General features: G+C 35.4%; 1 protein-coding gene across 1 annotated transcript in view; it reads left to right on the top strand.

Moving 5' to 3' along the window:
* fest (wurstfest) overlaps positions 1-14390 on the top strand; it is a 29904-nt gene extending 15514 nt beyond the window's left edge. The window contains exon 2 of the mRNA XM_090370175.1: positions 13228-14390. Coding sequence (XP_090226301.1) covers positions 13228-14390 — 1163 coding nt within the window. The remainder of the gene's footprint in view (positions 1-13227) is intronic.
* Positions 14391-18708: the final 4318 nt, after the last annotated feature.

Here is an 18708-nt window from a genome sequence, read left to right as displayed (position 1 = left end):
TGCACATACCAAATAGAAGTGATAGGAACAGATAAGAAAACACAAGCATTTTGCCCTGGAGTCATTTTTGAATACCCCATGTCTTGCTAAGCAGGACAGTAGATGATGCAAAAATCAGCTAACACCTGGTATTGCTCATTAATAAAAGAATGGAATTGTTATCGGTTATATAACCTGGCCTGGGATTCACACCTAGGTGCTTTCATACAGTATACTAGATAAGATCTATTTTCATTACAGAATTTTGCACAACATACATGGTACTACAATATAATACACACTGGATCTTTAATACATTTCCAAGATGTAAGCACTTTGCATTGAGCACATTCTGAAAGTGATGATATGCAAGGGCATATTTGATACACCAAAATATATATCTTTCTGCTTGCAAGATCAGCTCATATTATTTTAATGGGTAAGGCTTTAAACAGGTTTAAAGAAACTAATGATAGCACCTTTACTCTTTCCAACGAGAGAACAAATTTAAATTTTAAAAAAGATTGTAATTTTAACAGTGTTGTGCAAGATGGTTGCAGAATAGTTATATAGAAATTTGTAATTTTAACAGTGTTGTGCAATGGGTAGTTGACCATTAACTGCTGTGCTAGCCATAAAAGTAAACATGTAAGCAAAGTTCAACAAATTGCTGCCAATATAATTTGTTAAAAATTTGCCCACACAGATCATAGGTATACTTAGGATATCAGCTTCAAGAACAGATTTCCAAGTAAGGGAGGGGAGCCCAAGCTGACACCGCAATGTGCATTGGCCTTTTTAGTCATAATTCAGGAACAGAATATCCTTGACACTTCTCAAGGATTGGAGTCTTAAAAGCCTTTTAGAGGATCAAAACTAATGGATCATTTAATAGTAAAACTGATTTGCTATAATAACTTTTTTTTTAATTGTTTGGTGATAGATATACAATTCAAAACTGTTTGTTATATTTCAGAGGCAAAACTATTAATTGCTCTCCTCCCCTCCAATATTATTCAGCAGGTACTCCACTGAGCTCTTTAGCAATCATACCAAACCAACCACCGGGTCCTGATTCATCACCACATATAGTGGTGGACCTGGCAGTATGGTAGTTTTGCCACTGTTATATTCCACTGAATTGAAATATGTGGAAATTTTAAAATTCATAACTTTCTTTTTTTTTTTAGGTTGTCCTCAATGGCACCCTGCCATTTCTTAAGGTAAAATAAATTCTTGATTGTCATCTCTACAAAAGATGGAGGTAAATTTAATTATTGAATTCCCAATTATTTTTTATGCACTAGTAAAGATAATTTGAAAATGAAAAGTCATGTTACTACTTTATTTACTGTACACTATTGGTTTAAAATAGTGTATAATAAATAAAGCAAAATGAAATTTAAATTTAGTGGCAAAATAGATACAGAAGGTAATGTAAACTTAAGAAGCAGCATTAGAAGTGACTTGGTTATGATTACAATTTCTACACTAAAAAAATACTAATGCTACTATATGTGTTGCCTGCCATTGGGCTGAATCACTGCTTAAACATGACACATGGTACGGAGTAAATTTTCCACATTACCTCCAATATCTCGAATGTGCTACTGTCCATAGGTGTAAACATGCAACATTGTTGGGTGTGCCTGATCCACAAGAATAATTAGTATGCTTTACGCATTTCTAGTGAACTCCAATGAAATCAGGTGCTCAAGTGTATACTACATATACGCTGTACTGCATCCAGCAGCCTGTATCATCAGTAAACAATACGATTATTCAAGTGCTGGATGTGGTTTAGTTTATGTGAATTCTTTCATAAGTGCTGAAAATTGTAATTTAGTGGAATTCATCACTAGACCACAGCTGCCTCCTGAATCCATTCTCTCCTTGTTTTATGCCTGGTATCTGAGTCAGGGGCATCTGCAAAGGACTCCTACCCCCCCCCCCCTGTAGGATTCTTCGTGTTTCAGTAATGATGCCTATGATCTTCCTGCACTAAATGTAGAGGTTAATTGTTCTATTTGGTAATGATTACACTTGATAATCTGCTTCAGAAACAAACATACCACTTTGTCATCTTCCATTTTTCCATTTGTTAGAGATAATGACACTAGTTTTTGAATACAAGTTCTATTATCTTTTCTCTGTAGCAATTGCTAAATAAGGATGAATAATATTTCTTTGTAAGTCTGTGAGATACTGTTGTTCCCAATTTCTGGCAGACTAATTTGGGCAATAGCTAGGTCACACGGCTTTAAAGTGCACTACCAGTGCATGTGTAAATTGATGCCACGTGTTCTCTTCAATTTATATATTTTGGATATAGCCAAAACTTCATAGTTCTAATATAAAGTGGCGAGGCAGTGTCTGCCTCGCCACTTTATATTAGAAACTGTACTGTAGTGCTAGTACAGTGGTTTTCGACCTTTTTTTAATAATGGCACCCTTAAGTAATTTATTTTATTTTGTGGCACCTCTACTCAATTTTCTGCCTGTTAGATCTGATATTCTCTCTCTATATATATATATATATATGTATATATATGATAGTTATTATAATAATAATTATAAGGACGTACCTCTTTATAATGAAATAAATACTTAAAACTAGGTTCAAGTAACTTAAACGCAAATTACGTGGCACCCCTGGAATGTTGTTGCTGCTCCCTGGTTGAAAACCACTGTGCTAGTATAATAAATTTAGGGTAAATTCTAGAAATATATTTTTACTAGCAACAGAACTTCAATTTTAATTCTAATTCTCAAAATACTCAAGATACAAAAACTTAATTCTTTAGAACCTTATACTTTAAAAATGGTTGCCCTGTTATTAATTCAGTTTATCTGCACATAAAGATTTCACTATTTCATTAAAATCAGATATTAAGATATCAGATATAAGATTTCATTAAAATCAGATATTAAAAATTTATATATACAGGTAACCCTCATATAACATGGTAGTTAGGTTCCTATAAAATCTCGTATAGTACAAAACAGTGTTAAACGGGACTAATAATCAGTACAAAAAGGGGGGGGGGGGTTATGTTGCAAAAGCTAACAAAAATATGCTTTGCTTTTTTTTTTTTTTTTAAATAACTACCAGAAACTTAATTTTTATTAAAAATAGTAATATTCAAGCACTGAGTACTTTTTCCATTTTCTCAAGTATTAGTGCTCGGGGACAAGCTGTCATATTTGCAGAAAGATCCTACAGCAACAGCAGTTCTAATTTTCAGTTCATTTTTCTTTATGGTCTCGATTGTTGCTACATTTAAATTTAAACTTTTTGCAACGTATGATACCTTTCCCTGTTTTTAAGATTTTTCCAAAATTTGGATCTTTGATTCTAATTCTAGAGAAAAAGTTTCTTTTGAGGGTTTTTTTTTTACTTTCTTAGGCATAATCTAGGGCTGGAATTTAATTCACAACAAAGAAATCATTCCAAATATGGTTCTTAAAAACAAAGTTTAGCAATACATATCTGGAAAAATTTATAAATGATCAAATGAAAACCAAAATAACCTTACAAAAACCTTAAAAGTCACAAACTGCATGCTTCAAACTAATAGAGCAAATTTTTATGGTCTCAAACAAGCAAAAGTTCAATAGCATAGAACCTAACATAGGGATTTCCCAATATATATATATATATATATATATATATATATATATATATATATATTCTCCCCCCCCATAACTAGCAAGTCACCAATGAGAGTTTAAAAAAAAAAAAAAAAAAAAGTTGAAAAATGGTATCCAACATAGCAGGGTTTCCCCAAACAAAAACTCAAAAATATCGTGTTATGCGAGGTTTACCACAATAGAGCAAAGCAAAACCATACTTTTTAATTGTGCTATGCAAGGATTGCCACAATTTATCAATCGTGTTAGAATGAAACCACGTTGTACGGGGATTGCCTGTATATGTGAGTAGGAGCTAGCAAGTTATAAAGGAGAAAAATAAACAGGTAAGGAACTTACCTTAACATAGCATTTAATTTTCAATATAATCACTAAACACAAAGTCGTCCTATTATTTATCAAATTTTGTAAATATGATAAACAAGAAGTTCTCACCCAAAAATACAAAGTAGCATTCACAGTATATTCAAGCTTTTGAAAATGCACAAGGATATCATGCCAATCCCACACACAATTAAGTGACTATTACCTCACTGCCAATAGCAGTCTAAAACTTTGTTAGGCTGAACCAATATTGTTCCATCATATATATATAAAAATGACTTAATTTTATACTACTATGGAATGTTCTGAAAACCTACTGCTAAAAACTTACAATTGTTCAATATTTAAAGAGCTACATTTTGTGATTCACATGCTCTCCATCACACTTGCAATTTAATCTTTTCTGGAAGAGTATTATTATAAGACAATTATATGGAGTTTGCAAAAGATACTGTTATGGATCATTAAGAAGTATATATAACAAATTTTCAAAAAAGTTCTGATAAATGCATTTTTTCCCATAGTGTTTCTTTATGAATTTGGGTATTCCAATTCCAAATATGACCTTGGTTCACTAATGCTATACCAGATTTATTAAAATTGATTAACTTGTGTACAGAATAGTATTAATCTTTGAAACAAGTAAACAATCTAAAAACTAAATTAAAAAGTAGAAACTCTCCTTGGATTAATAAAATTTTTTCCTCCTTTAAAATGTACACTTCAATCCCTTTATCTTATCCAAAAATCAGATAATCAACCATTTTAGATTCCACCTTCTTTGATACTTCTCCCTTTACCATATGCCTCAGTGAAATCCCAATCTGTGTTCTTCACTAACATTAACCAGATTTGGTCTGAAAAAAATTTAAGATAATAGAGAAAGTAATGGAGCTTGGTTGAAATTCTGCATCCAATTTTTCTATAATATGCAATCAACTTGCCAACTAGCTCCTTGTAATTTTTATTCTTGATGTTACCAAAGAAGCCATTCATTATACAGCAAAATGACTGCCAGTGTCTTCTACTTCTTGTGAAACCAACATATGATTAAAGCATTTTAGGGCTAAGGCCTCAACCCGCATAAAAGGTTAATGACATACAGGTTAGTGCAAGTGCATCATTTTAGTATATCTCATATTGTGAATACCTTCACGATGAGTTGCCGTGATATTGCACTACCACGAATAAGCAACTCTTCACTAATGGAGAAGACTATTGTTACTTATTCTTGGCAGACACCACAACCCAGACTTCAAGACTATTTGGCTTCTCTTCGGTGAGAAGGCGGGTATCCTGGTGTTGTATTGTGGAATTATACTTCATAACTGAGTTGTCATCATTATACCAGGGGAAAGAACTCCTATGAAAGTCACAATGTATCCTTACAAATGTATTTAGTCTTTATACATAACCTATATGGTAATGTCTGCTGTTTTGGGGACATAAAACTAAAGATCGTTCCTGTTTATCAGTATCCTGTTATTTCAATTACTGTTACCAACCAACTGAGTTAACCATAAAGGTCTTGTTGTAGCAGTATCTATTTGTGATCTTGTTTTGCCAGCTAATTTGCAAGTGTGTAAAGAAATCAAAATAAACACCTGCAAATCAGTTTATTACTGTATTGAAAAATAAAAATAAAATTCTTTCACATAAGAAATGCAGGTTGAGTGCTTTATTCTTCTACTGAAATTGAATGATGTTATATTGCTCACTTATGCCTCTGGAGGCAAGAAAACATAATAGTATGGTGCAGAAGAAAAAGAAAATTTCAAATTGATCAGATTTAGCTTACAAGGATTAAATGATGACAAATTAAAAGTTCACCAATAACTTGAATAATTCAAATTATAAAACAAAATAGTTAATTACATACCATCTCTGGTTTAAAACAGTGATCATTTGCAATACCTTGGCTAATGCTATATAGTCCAAATGCTAAATTTTGCCACTTCCTTTCTAGGTGTGCTTTATTTGCTGGTTTTTCAACATATCTACTAGAAGCAGAGCCCACTAAACATTACATTCCTCTAAAACCTAATTACTGCCATGATCTGTGAAATCACTGCACAGAATTTGATATCTTTCTTCTTTCCACTTCAAAATTGCACTCTCGGTCCATGAGTTTTCTTGTATCAAGCAATATCTGAGCTCGTTAGCTGCATCATTTGTTGTTGGGTTTAGATGCTGATGCACCTAAAACCCAACAAATGGTGCAAAGCCACATAACACCATCGTGTATTACACCTGTACAAGTTCACGGCCAAAATATCTCACACGATGGACCGTAGTCCCTCCACCCAAGTTCACTACAGCATCGACTGAAGTGACCTTTAAAAATTTCTCCAGTCTGAGAGGATTGAAACCCACATCTTTCTAAATGACAAGTGGCAAAATCACTATATTCTCCAGGCAGATGTTCTACATGGCATCTAACATGTTGGCCAGTATAATACACAAGCATACTGTGTCACATTGCTCCCAAACTGCAGTCTAAAAGCATAAGCTCATTAATTGTAGAATAATTATGGCTTTTCCTAATTTTTACCAGTAACCCACTGATAAAAAGCACAAAATCATGAGATGTTGCAACTTTGTAGCACATTTTCATCTTATTCAACAGGAAATTCATAAATGAATTTTTTTAAAAAAAAGTATGCTCTCTAACTTCTGCTTGTACCATGGTTTTTTTAGAACTCCTCAAAGAAAATTCTAATATGTACGTTATATGAATCTCAAGAAAATAATTTTTTCCCCGAATTCAATACAAGTTCACAGTATAGTTTATGCACACATCATTGTGTCTGAACTAGTGTTTGCAAAACTAGTTAATTAAATTAACTGGATCCCTAACATGCTTAAAGTGCACTATTAATACTGTGGAGATCGGATAATTTGAAGTTGAAGGGGCATCAAAATTATTTCCAATTATCCCATCCCCCTCCTCTGTTTTACTAAGTATGTTAATTTATCTTACCCTAAACTTGGCATAATAAGAATATCATGAACGCGATTTCTATTAGAAATTTAGCAATGCAATACTTACATTTTGTGTAAGCAGCTATCTGTTACATATTCAGAAATGCATTTTTTTTCCCCAGAAAAGCACAAATAAATGCAATTTTTCACCCCCCCCCACAAGCAGACACTTGACATGTCTATGTTCCCACACTGCCTTGAGTATGGAATTGTAATTAATCTAAAAATAACTGTTTATATTGTAAAGTAGTTTCCAAACTATTGTTTAGTGCTGATAGGAAATTAACAGCTGGTTGCTAATTGCTGACACTTCTTGGGTGGCAGAAAGCTAGCACTGAATAGTGTAACTTTCTTTACTTTGGAAGAGTTTTGGAACTTGGTAGTGATGTTTGAAAAAAACTAATTCACTTTCTAACCAATGTATGATATACACATTGTCCTGTAGTTACACATATTCTACAAAGCTACATAAATGTTCAGGAGGTTTGTTTCACAATATGAATGGGGGTTCAAAATTCACAGCAAACCTAATGGCGTTTGAATTGTAAATGATACTGTATTTTTTTCCTTTCACTGTCATCGAAAATATGGTAAGATTTATTCTGAAAGCTAATGGAAGAGAGAGAGGGGGGGAACCAGTAATACATAACAGATGTTGTACTGTACATACCTTTACAAAAATTTACTTAAAAAAGCTGTTGTAATTTTTGTCTGGTTTTGTTCCTTTTTAAATCCAATACAAAATTTAGTTCGTTCAGAGACTGAAAAATTTTAATGTTCATGTTGTCCTGTGCTTCTACAAATCTGCTTAACTGTTCAAGCATTTTATTTGCTTCACTGGCATCAATTCTTCCACAAAAACACTCTTCATCCTCTTCTGACGATTCATCTTGGCTTTCGTAAGTTTTCCAAATGTAGCCACATCTTCAGCATTAACATACACTGAGTGATCACTGAATTATAGCCACCCCTATGAAAACTGAATGAGACCCATTGACCATGTGAGGTTATGTTATGTTGTTATTTGGTTTTTAGGAGCATTAGCAACTAAGGCCATATTGCTCCAGGGATATGCAGTGGTCATACCCCGACCTTTCCGCATCCTCCATATTTGGTGGTCACAGGTTCAAACCCCGGTCTAATCAAGAAGCATGTGCTACAAACTGCTGCTCCTGCCCACGGAGGAGCTGACCATGCGAGGTACTAGAGTACAGAGTTAGTCGATCTACGTAGCATTGATAAGGTGTCAGTGGTTCAGTAGGTAGTAAAATTCCGAGCGCGATGGGTAAAAGGAAGGATTTATCACTTTGATAAAGGACAGATTGTGGGTGCTCGATGAGCTGGTGCCGTGATTTCCCAAACGGCTGAACTGGTGGTATGTTCGAGAGCAACCGTAGTTAAAGTGTACCAGGTTTGTTATGTTTGTTTGTTATTTGGTTTTTAGGAGCATTAGCAACTAAGGCCATATTGCTCCAGGATATGCAGTGGTCATTCCCTGACCTTTCCACATCCTCCTCCGTATTTGGTGGTGATGGGCTCTAACCCCGGTCTAATCAAGAAGTGTGCACTACACACTGCTGCTCCTCCCCACCTGGCTATGGAGGCGCCGAGTGTACCAGGACTGGCGTCAAAATGGTCAAACAATGACCCAACAGCAAAACTGCAAAGGTCAGTGAAAGGTTGATGTCAGAGGTGAGTGCTGGGTCTGACGGCTCGTACAGGCGCAGCACTATTGAACAGTTGACTACCCAATACAACATGAACCAATCCAGAACAATATCTGACATGACCATGCATTACACGCATGGGCTATACCAGCAAATGACCCCCCCTATGGCATCCTCTCCTAACTAAGGTTTATCGGCGCAAAGAGAATTCAATTTGGATGTTAGAAGACTGGAAGAAGATATGCTGATTGGATAAGTCATGTTATATACTCCACACCGTGGATGGTCGTGTACAGATTTGGCGTCAACAACATGGGGCTCTTGATCCGTCACGCATGGTGTCAAAAGTGCGGGCAGTTGTGTGGTGTGGGGCATGTTTCACTGGCAGGAACATGGACCCCTGGTGCATGTGGAACAGCGTATCAGTGGTCTCCGCTATCGTCAACTGCTTACTGACTGCGTACACCATTTCCCAGATGGTGATGGGGTCTTCCAAGATGACAATTCGCCAAGCCATTGGGCACTTGTGCAGGAATGGTTTGAAGAACACAGTTCTGACTTCCAGCATATTGATTGGCCTCCAAACTCCACCGATATCAACCCCATAGAGCACTTGTGGGACACTATGGAAAGGCATATCAGGCGTCTGGATACTCCAATTATACCTGCATTGCTGACTGTATTACACACAGCTTGGTTGGCCATACCTCCTGAATGCTTCAAACATCTTGTTGAAATGCCACGTCAAATAGCTGCTGTACTGAGGGCAAAAGGACCTATGAAGTATTAGGTAGGTGGTCATAATTCAGTGATCACTCAGTGTATATTTCATATGAAATATTCAGTGATCACTCAGTGTTATTTGGAGGCTTGAAGTGGTGAAACCCATGTTTAGTCTCTAGAGCAAAGTTTCCGACACCCCCCCCCTACTTCTCCTTCAACCCATGCACGGTACTAAGTACTATAGGTTTTGATACCCTTCGTGTTTGGAGTTTTCATTAAAAAAAAAAAAAAAAAAAGTGTATATTTCATATGAAATATCTGTTTTCAGCTGCTTCCATTCTTCAGGCTCTGGGATCAGAACATCTACAGACAAATCAGCTACCATGTCTTCATTTTGTAAAGAATGCTTGAACTCAGCTTTATGAAAGCAGTTTGCAATGGTTTCTGGCTTAACAAGTTTCTGTGATCATCCATGAGATTAATTTTGAAGAAATGTTAACTACAATTTTTGCCACTACCAGCCCATGATAAATGTGGTTCAAATTCCAAATCACCCCAGACCCTTTGGCTGCAACTACAGAGGTCATATTTGGTGGTAAAAAGATTACTCCAATTACCTTCAAATGAGGGATACTGCTGTGAGCAGTACAGTCATCAAGAAAAAACAGGATTTGCCTATTTTTAGTAGAGAATGTTTTGTCCAATTTAACAAGCCAACCTTTAAAGGCCTCACTCATTATCCAGGCCTTTTTGTCACTCTTACTGCACCGGTGGGCTTTTAACTTTTTTTAAGCGTCTAGGTTTTGCCAATTTTCCAATCATTAACAGTGGCAGTTTTTCTGAGCCATCAATATTCACTCCAACCAGAATTGTCACTCTTTCTTTACTATACTTTGTCTGATGTGCACTTAAAAAATATACCAGTTTCATCAATGTTAAAAACATCTCGATTCGTACTTCATTAGTTTATATGGGAGACTATTAATATAATCATTTGCTGCTCCTTCAACCACTGAAGCACTATCACAAAAAAACATGTAATGTTTCTTTCTTTAAATCTTACCAGCCAGAGGCAGACTGTGTCAAAAATTCTTACCAGAAAAAACTTGGTGGCCTTATACTAGTGTTTATGGCCAGAAGCCCACCAGGGTTTCCTCGGTAAATCTTATGACCAGTCCGCCTCTGCTACCAGCCATCCCAAACTTTCTTTAAAATTATTCAACCCCAATTTTAGCAAAATCCACTGCTTTTGCCCTTATCATTGGCCCCTCCAATGGAATGTTCTTGTCACTTATCTGCTTAAATCACTTTAAATATATACTCATCAACTTGAGGAAGACTGGCCCTCTCAGTTGTTTTCTTTGTCCACCCTGTGAATTCTGTTATTCCATTACTACCTTCTCTTTGTTTTTCAAATAAGCAGACAGCATGTTTGTCAGAATTCCATATTATTTAGCAATGTCAGACTTTCTCTTTATTCCCTTTTCTACTTCAATAATCACTTTACTTTTTTTGGTGAATGTTACGCTTGTATATGTAATGCATTTAGACATATTTACCAGCAGTACATTCAACTCCAGGGAATACTGTTATAAATAAATAAATTTTCTGTTTATACTGTGGCACGACAACCAAGTCAGTAGAGTTTACAATAAATCGTCAATACAAATATTTATCGTATTTAGTAGTCACGGGCTCGAACCCCGGTCCACTTAAGGAACGCGTGCTATGCACTCTCGCTCCTGACCACTGGGCTACGTCAGGCATGATGATCGCTAAAGCATAGATGGCAATAGAAATCATCGTAACAATGTTCTCCTAGTTGACATGTGTTTATTTTAAAGAAAAATTCATAAATGGCAAATAAGAATGGTGAAGCAAATTTCTCATTTAAAAACCGTATGACTGACTTCGAATAAAAGATAAATTTCTTACATATAGAATAGGAAGTTCAAGGGACAGAAAAATAATTTAAAGTAAACAATATTTTGAATTATGCAATTTCAAATTATCCAAGCTCCACTGTATTATATTTAATTGATTTTAGCACCAATGCTTATTCAAACTTTATAATCTTTAAATGATATGTTAATGTAAATTACGTACGAATTCTTACTTTATGAGTTAAAGCATATTAAGAGATCCTCGATCTATAAGTAGTAGACAATGAGAAAGAAAAACAAACAAGGCAAAAGGTGATGTCAACTATGGTTCTCTAAGCAGGCAGGTAAGCAACAAAGCCCAATAGCATTCTACAATCAGTCAAACCAGCACAAAAGTACCAAGCAACAGAGTCAGCACGAAGCCCTGCAAGGTGCAATGCAAACCTTCTTAGTCAATTTCAAAATTAAGTAAACATTAACTTTATATAATGCTCCACAGGGTGCAACTGTGTTGGTTACACAAGCCTAATGCTGGTTCTGCCAAGCAACCACCAAGCTAAGTAGACTGGTGCACCCAATCTGCTGCTTAAGCCACCTCAGAAGTAAGGGAAACCACAACAAATCTCAAGATTATAACTCGTGCCCCAGGACTAGAACAGTCTCAGCCACATCCTCTAAAGACAATTTGATATCATGTACACCTAGTATTTCAAGGCAGCAGGTTACTACTATGTGGTCTTTCAGAGATGTATTCAGTATGACATGCAGCACACTTTCATGAGCACAATCTTTTTTAACTACAAATTAGAAATAAAATTTTATAACTTGATTCACATCTGAACCTAACTATGTAACAATTTTGTTAAGATAAGTTAGGTCAATGAAAGAAATGAGGGCAAATATTTGAAAGTCACCCTTTTATTTCTAAAAATCTTAGTAGTATCTGTTGTGGATCTTTTACCACTGGTAAACTTTGTGGTAGATTTGGCATGATTTCTCATGTAGTATAGCTGACATTAGCCTTCACTAATCACAACCAAGCTGGGTATAGTTCTCATTTTAAACTATTAGCAAGAGTACCACTGCAAAAACTTGACCACAACCTTGCACAATTGGTTATGTAACTATCTGATGACAGCTACCATAGGTGTTTTAATGATCAACAGCTGGGTGTTTTTTCCCATTTTAGCTAACATAAAGCTAGTATTCTTTCTGAGAACTATAGAGCTTAAAACAAAAGTTCATTGAATTGGCATTTATAAACCAAAATGAACACGATACATTTTGCTGAGAAATAAACTCTTGGCACAAATTGTAAGAAGGGGAGGAGAGAAATTCACTGAAAGGCCTTGAGAACATTTTTGAAACTTTTACCACTTTAATATCAGGTAAAAATAACAATAACAAAAGCTGAACTCTGTACAAAAATAAAGCATCTGAGATATTAATAGCAATAAATGCTTCACTAGTGCTCCTGTTCAACATTTGCTAATTAGAACAGAAGCAACAGCAATATAACTTTGCCAAAAACCAACCTCTATATCAAAGCAAGGGTCTGTGATAATTTTCCATGAGGAAATGGTTCCAAAAACATTCTAGATACTGATGTAACTGATACTGGCAATGAATTTTCCCCCATTTCTTATTTTCCCTAACTTAACTCTTCTTAATGAAACTATTAAATCCAGTTAGTTTAGGAAAATAAGGATAAGCCAATAAAAATTTTATGCTTATAGTATAGTCATGGTCCAATGGGTTGCAGCTTGTTATGCCTATATTGCATGTCATATCTGAATCCACAGAAAAAAACTTAATTGTATATAATGTCAACGTTCAGTTAACTAATATTAAATTTTTGAAAAATATTTACCCTATCATGCAAAGCAATTTCCTTTTAAATTCTAAAATAACTGCATCACTTTAAAATTTGTTGGGATCTTAAAATATTGACAATTAAATGAACCTTTCCTCCTTTGTTTACTATATATTTATTCTTTTATTTTAGAATGTTTCTGCAGGTGTAACTGGAATAAGAAGGCAAAGGTATAACTACACATGTTGTGTCCGTGATGATTCTGATCAAGCTGGAATTGAAGATCTTCAAAGTTTCGATGAAGTTTCTTTTCAAGCATCTGAAGAGACATGGTCAGCAATCAATTCAGATTTGTATGCTCCTTTATACTTGCCATCTTCTTACAGTGATGATCAAGGAAATATTGTTGTTAACCCTTATTATTATTATAGTTATATGTTTATGAACACACTCAATGAATGCATACGGAATCCTCAAGAACTTGTGATACAGAATGTTTGGGACAATCGTCTTCATACTTACCAGTACCTTGATATATTTGGTGCACCTATTCTTACCACTTTTGGAGCTCCACAATACATTGGAGAACAGAACTATGATGAGGAAATATTAAGTCAAGACTCTTCTACACAATTCTCTCATAACAACCTGGTTATTACTCCATGTGGGACAATCGCAATTCTTTTGAGACACTGTGTTCGTGTAGATATTACAGTTGACAAAGCTATATACCTTAGCAACTTTCCTGGAAGATGCATTGCTGCAATGAATGCAGTTGGTGATAAAAGCTGTATTATACATCCAAGCGGGAAAATGCTACAGGACGGCATTAATGTTCACATGGAAACTGGTAATCGACTAGCTAAAATAACAAGACGCGGAATCACTTTTACATCTTCAGAGCACAGTTTAGCTTACTTAGTAGATGCATCCGGAACAAAGTCTACAACAGAAAGATTCCGTAACTTACAACATGATTTTTCACTGGATGTGTTTTATACAAATTCCTTCTATGGCCAACAGGCTTACGATGAATGTCTTCTTACACTTGCATGTGCAACATATCGATTTTATGATAATGGAGATGAAGTGTGGGCAGTGGGTGGTGTAAGAATCAAGCAAAATCAGTGGGGAGATGTGAGGGTTTCTCGCAATTATGGACGACGGGTATTGCGGACCTCACCAACAATTGGAACAATTTCTGTATCAACGCCATTCATCTATATGGCAGCTGGATGTAATCCAGACAGATATTTCTTTGTTCGGAGAGGAGAAAAGCGTGTGAATGCTCATGTTGAGGGGTTTAGTGTCAAAAATGGAAGTCAGAAAGCTGGCTTTGATAGAAAAGGAAGACTAGTTCTTCATTAATTTATTCTTATATATGTATACATTGATATTTTTATTTTAATATAAATAATTAGAGAAAGTTAATGTAATATTTTATTGTACACACTGTTAACTTCTTAGTATTCCATTCTGGAATATTAAAATGTTTAATTTATTAAATAAACTTATTTTAATACTATAGATATTTTCCACAACTCTTTCAATGTCGATGCTATCAAATAAGTAATGAGTAAAAAAAAAAAAAAAAAAAAAAATTACTGCGAAGTTTCAACATGCTTAAGTGAATGAATGAAAAACAGTCAAATGTCATATGACCTCACTATTTTGCTTTAATTTTAAATTCATAGCATCACATATAATATTAAATCTTACATCTGCTTACAGTTTATTCAAAAAGAAGAAAAAAAAAAAGAAACAAAGGAAAAAAAGTGTGATTTTTTTTTTTTTTTTTTATGAAAACCCCAAACACGAAAGGTATCAAAACCTATAGTACTTAGTACCGTGCATGGGTTGAAGGAGAAGTATGGGGGGAGGGGGATGCCAGAAACTTTGCTCTAGAGACTAAACATGGGTTTCACCGGTTGATAAAAGTCATCTACCACCTACTGCAAATAAATATACCTTTGAAGAATAAGCTGATAAAATGTAGGCCCATGAACAACCACTAATACAGGGAAAAAACAATATCTATGGGTACTGTGCTTCTGGAGAATGATCAATTTCATCCAAAACACATGTATTCCATGAAGTTAAAAAAAAATATATAATAAAATCCACCATGTAGATAAATAAGAAAGCATTTCTAGTTGAAGTACTACACTCAACAATGCGCTTGGTAATAGTAGTATAAGCTAACAGGTGAACATTTGACTGTCCAGCACATAAAAAAACATCTATAAAATTAACATAAAAAATAATGGTCAGCTTCACTCCTCAAATGGCCAGAAAAATGCTAAAACCAGACTTAACTCCCCACCTTCTTCAGAAACCCAATTAAAGCAAACACAAGGTGCATTCAAAAAATGTAGTGACCACTAACACTTATGAAAAAGAATTTTAGAAGCAAAATGTCCAAAGGTATCTCCACTGTTTCTAGGTGCCCAAGTGGTTGTTGTGAAAAATTGCTTTGATGACAAATGGCCCACAAATCGGGTCCTATGAAATTGAGATCCAACAGAGCCCCAGTCATTTTAATTCTCATGCATATATATATATATATATATATTTTTTTTTTTTTTTTTTTTCCCCCCTGCTAGTTATGGTTGGAGGGGTGAGATGAGAATAAGTAGCAATTAAAAAAAAAAAAAAACCCCTTCCGATTTCACTGATCCATTCATTCCAAATGTTTGTCTAGTTCTGCCTTGAATTTATTTAAGCTATCAACTTCCAAAACAGATGGAAGTTTGTTCCAGCAATCAACTATCTGCTGGCTAAAGGCAAACTTCCGCATATATCAATGCTCAACAATCCATTCAGGGCCTTATACACCTCAATCAGATCGCCTCACAGGTGCTTGTCTCCAGAAGCTGCAATTTGCAGAACTTGAGCCTTTCTTCATAAGAACACCCCTTTGTTCCCTTTACCAGTTTCTGTACTCATTCTAGCAACTCTACACCCTTCCTAAAATGGCCTGACCACTGCCTTATACAAGGGGATAATCACCTCCTCATCTTGGCGATAATCACCCTGCTTGCAAAATTCCCGTATATCACTGACAAGAACCCATGACCTACTCTGGCAGCCTGTCTACATAGTTCAGAAAACTTCATATCTGACCGCACAATTAACCCCAAGGTCTCTTTCATTCTCCACTACCCTGAGTGTAACACCACATAGTTGGTACATTTCTCTGGGGTTACTACTACCCATATGCAGTCCTTTGTATTTGTCGATGTTAAACTTCTATAATGTGATTAAATAACTTTTATTATTTTATTATTTAATTTAATTGCTATGATATTACTTCTAACAATGCAGTTTGTCTCATCCACGTCATATGAAACAATGGCCAATTTTGGTTTTAAAGTGCAAAAAATTGGGCCTTCGTTATGCATACTTTTAGTGTAGATTTCTGTATCAAGACATTTTGTGTGTATTTTAATGTATGTTATATTATATATTTTTTTACTATCTTTAAATGTCAACATATATTTTTGCAATTGCATTAATTAGTCATTTTGACTTCTTTTCTTTACACATATTAATGCTTTCTATACTGTTCTGCCATTAATATTGCGACACCTACATATCTACAAATAATCTTTAGCCTTTATGACAGCCTTTAGTCTCTGTGGAATAATAAAATATTAAATATTATTTGATTTCTTAACTTGACTCCCCTTCTACACAGTCTCTATACCACGCAACAAAGCATTTTGAGAAAGAATATTCTAAGAAATATCTGTGTAACCTACATAAAATAATGGTCAGCTTCACTCAAATGAATCCTCAAATGGCTAGAAAAATGTTAAAACTGGACTTAATTCCCCACCTTCTTCAGAAACCCAATTAAAGCAAACAAGGTGCATTGATTTTATGGCAATTTTAAGGTGGTGGGTGTATGTGTGTGGGTGTTTTTTTTTTTTAAATGAAGCAATAGATGTTAATTGCTAGGTAAATCCGTGCCCGAGTCTGTGTTGTAGATTTTTTGTTTGGTTTGGGACCATTGGCTGTTTTGGACAAACCACAAACACTGAGACCTAACTAGATATCCTGAGGCAATAATGGGACTATCTACATTGTGGCAGCGCTGGGAAATGTCCACACCTGTACCAACAGGACAACAATACATATCATACTGTTCATGTTGCGAGAGAGTGGTCATCAAAAAGTTGGACTGGCCCATTAAGCTGACAGGAGAGCCTTGCAAAGAATAGTCTGCTTGGAACACAGCTCAACATTGTCACAGCATACAGAGCCTCTTGGTGAGACTACTGGGGCAGACATCAGCACCAGTACAGTGTGCTGCATGATATGGATTACTATGATCATGCAGCTATCCACAAGCCACTAATCATCCTGACTAATGCCAGATGCCATCTAGCTTAGTGTAAAGCATGATCTTGGACTGCAGACCAAAGGTAGCTTTATCCTAGATAAAGCTACCTATCAGAATGTATTACCCCAACAATGAAGTTTGGTGGAGGCAGTACAATGGTCTGAGGCTGTTTATCACGGTTTGGCTGGACCACTGGCTGTTTTGGACAAAACCATGAATGCTGCGATCTAGATGTCCTGGACAATAACGGGATTACGTACACTGTGGCAGTGTTGGAGAAAGCCCATGCCTGTACAAGCAGGACAACACTCCATATCATACTGTTTGTTTTGTGGTAGAGTTGTCATCAAAAAGTTGGACTGGTCAGCTCAGGGTCCTCAACCTCAATCCTATAAAGAACACCTGGAATGAACTGGATCACCATATGCACGTGGGAAGAGGCTGGCCAAAAAAGTAGAGCTAAACTGGTTGCCACTTTGAATGCCGAATGGTGGAAAATATCAGGGAACATTTACAAAAAACTGATGGACAGTGTTTCACAGACTGTCATAAAGGTTATTTGTAGATATGTAGGTGTTTGGATATTAATGGTAGGGCAGAGATTCTCAACCTGTGCTTCGCAACGAGACATCCTGGAGAGGCACCATAATTTACCAGGGGCATTGCGGACTGCGTAATAGTTCACGTAAGATTTCCATGGCAAATATAAAAAATGCATTAAGAATGATTTTTTTAGTATTAGATATCTATTACTATTTGATCTGTATTATTAATGTAAATAATTATAGAAAATATTTGAGGTTATTTTTGATGAAGAAAACACATTGTGTTCCCTGACCATATTCAGGGGATCTGGTTACTACGAGCGACTGCTTCAGAGTATTATTGCACATTATCTGACCCTGCACGTCAAGTCTGAACAAGGCAATGCTGGAAATCTGCTCGTGGTAACCGCATATTCAGAGTACAATCAGCTGTTTGGTCTACGTGTACATGTATTTCAAATAACATACGAATGCCAACATTTTACATACGGTGAGTTACTGGTTGTGCAGTTTATATTTGACTAGTGTTGTGCATATGTTACATGTTGTGTCGTTGTTTTGTGTTTCCAATTTATTATTTTTTTTATAGTTGACCATGGCAGAAAAATTTTTCAATATGAATAAAAAAAAAGCAAACACAAATATCACATTACTGTTTTTTAAGAATAAAATATCCTGATTAGTTCAGGTATTAATAATTATTGTATTAACATATTAAAAATCGCACAACTATAGATGCTTTATTTCAAGGTGGGGGGGGGGGGAGGTGTCAGGAAAATTTTACAGGTCAAGGAAG

This window comes from Mastigoproctus giganteus, chromosome 1 (assembly GCF_048544385.1).
Source record: "Mastigoproctus giganteus isolate SK-2022 chromosome 1, ASM4854438v1, whole genome shotgun sequence".
Lineage (NCBI taxonomy): Eukaryota > Metazoa > Arthropoda > Arachnida > Uropygi > Thelyphonidae > Mastigoproctus > Mastigoproctus giganteus.
Note: the sequence above shows the minus strand (reverse complement) of the source record. Positions and strands in the feature narration are given on the sequence as shown.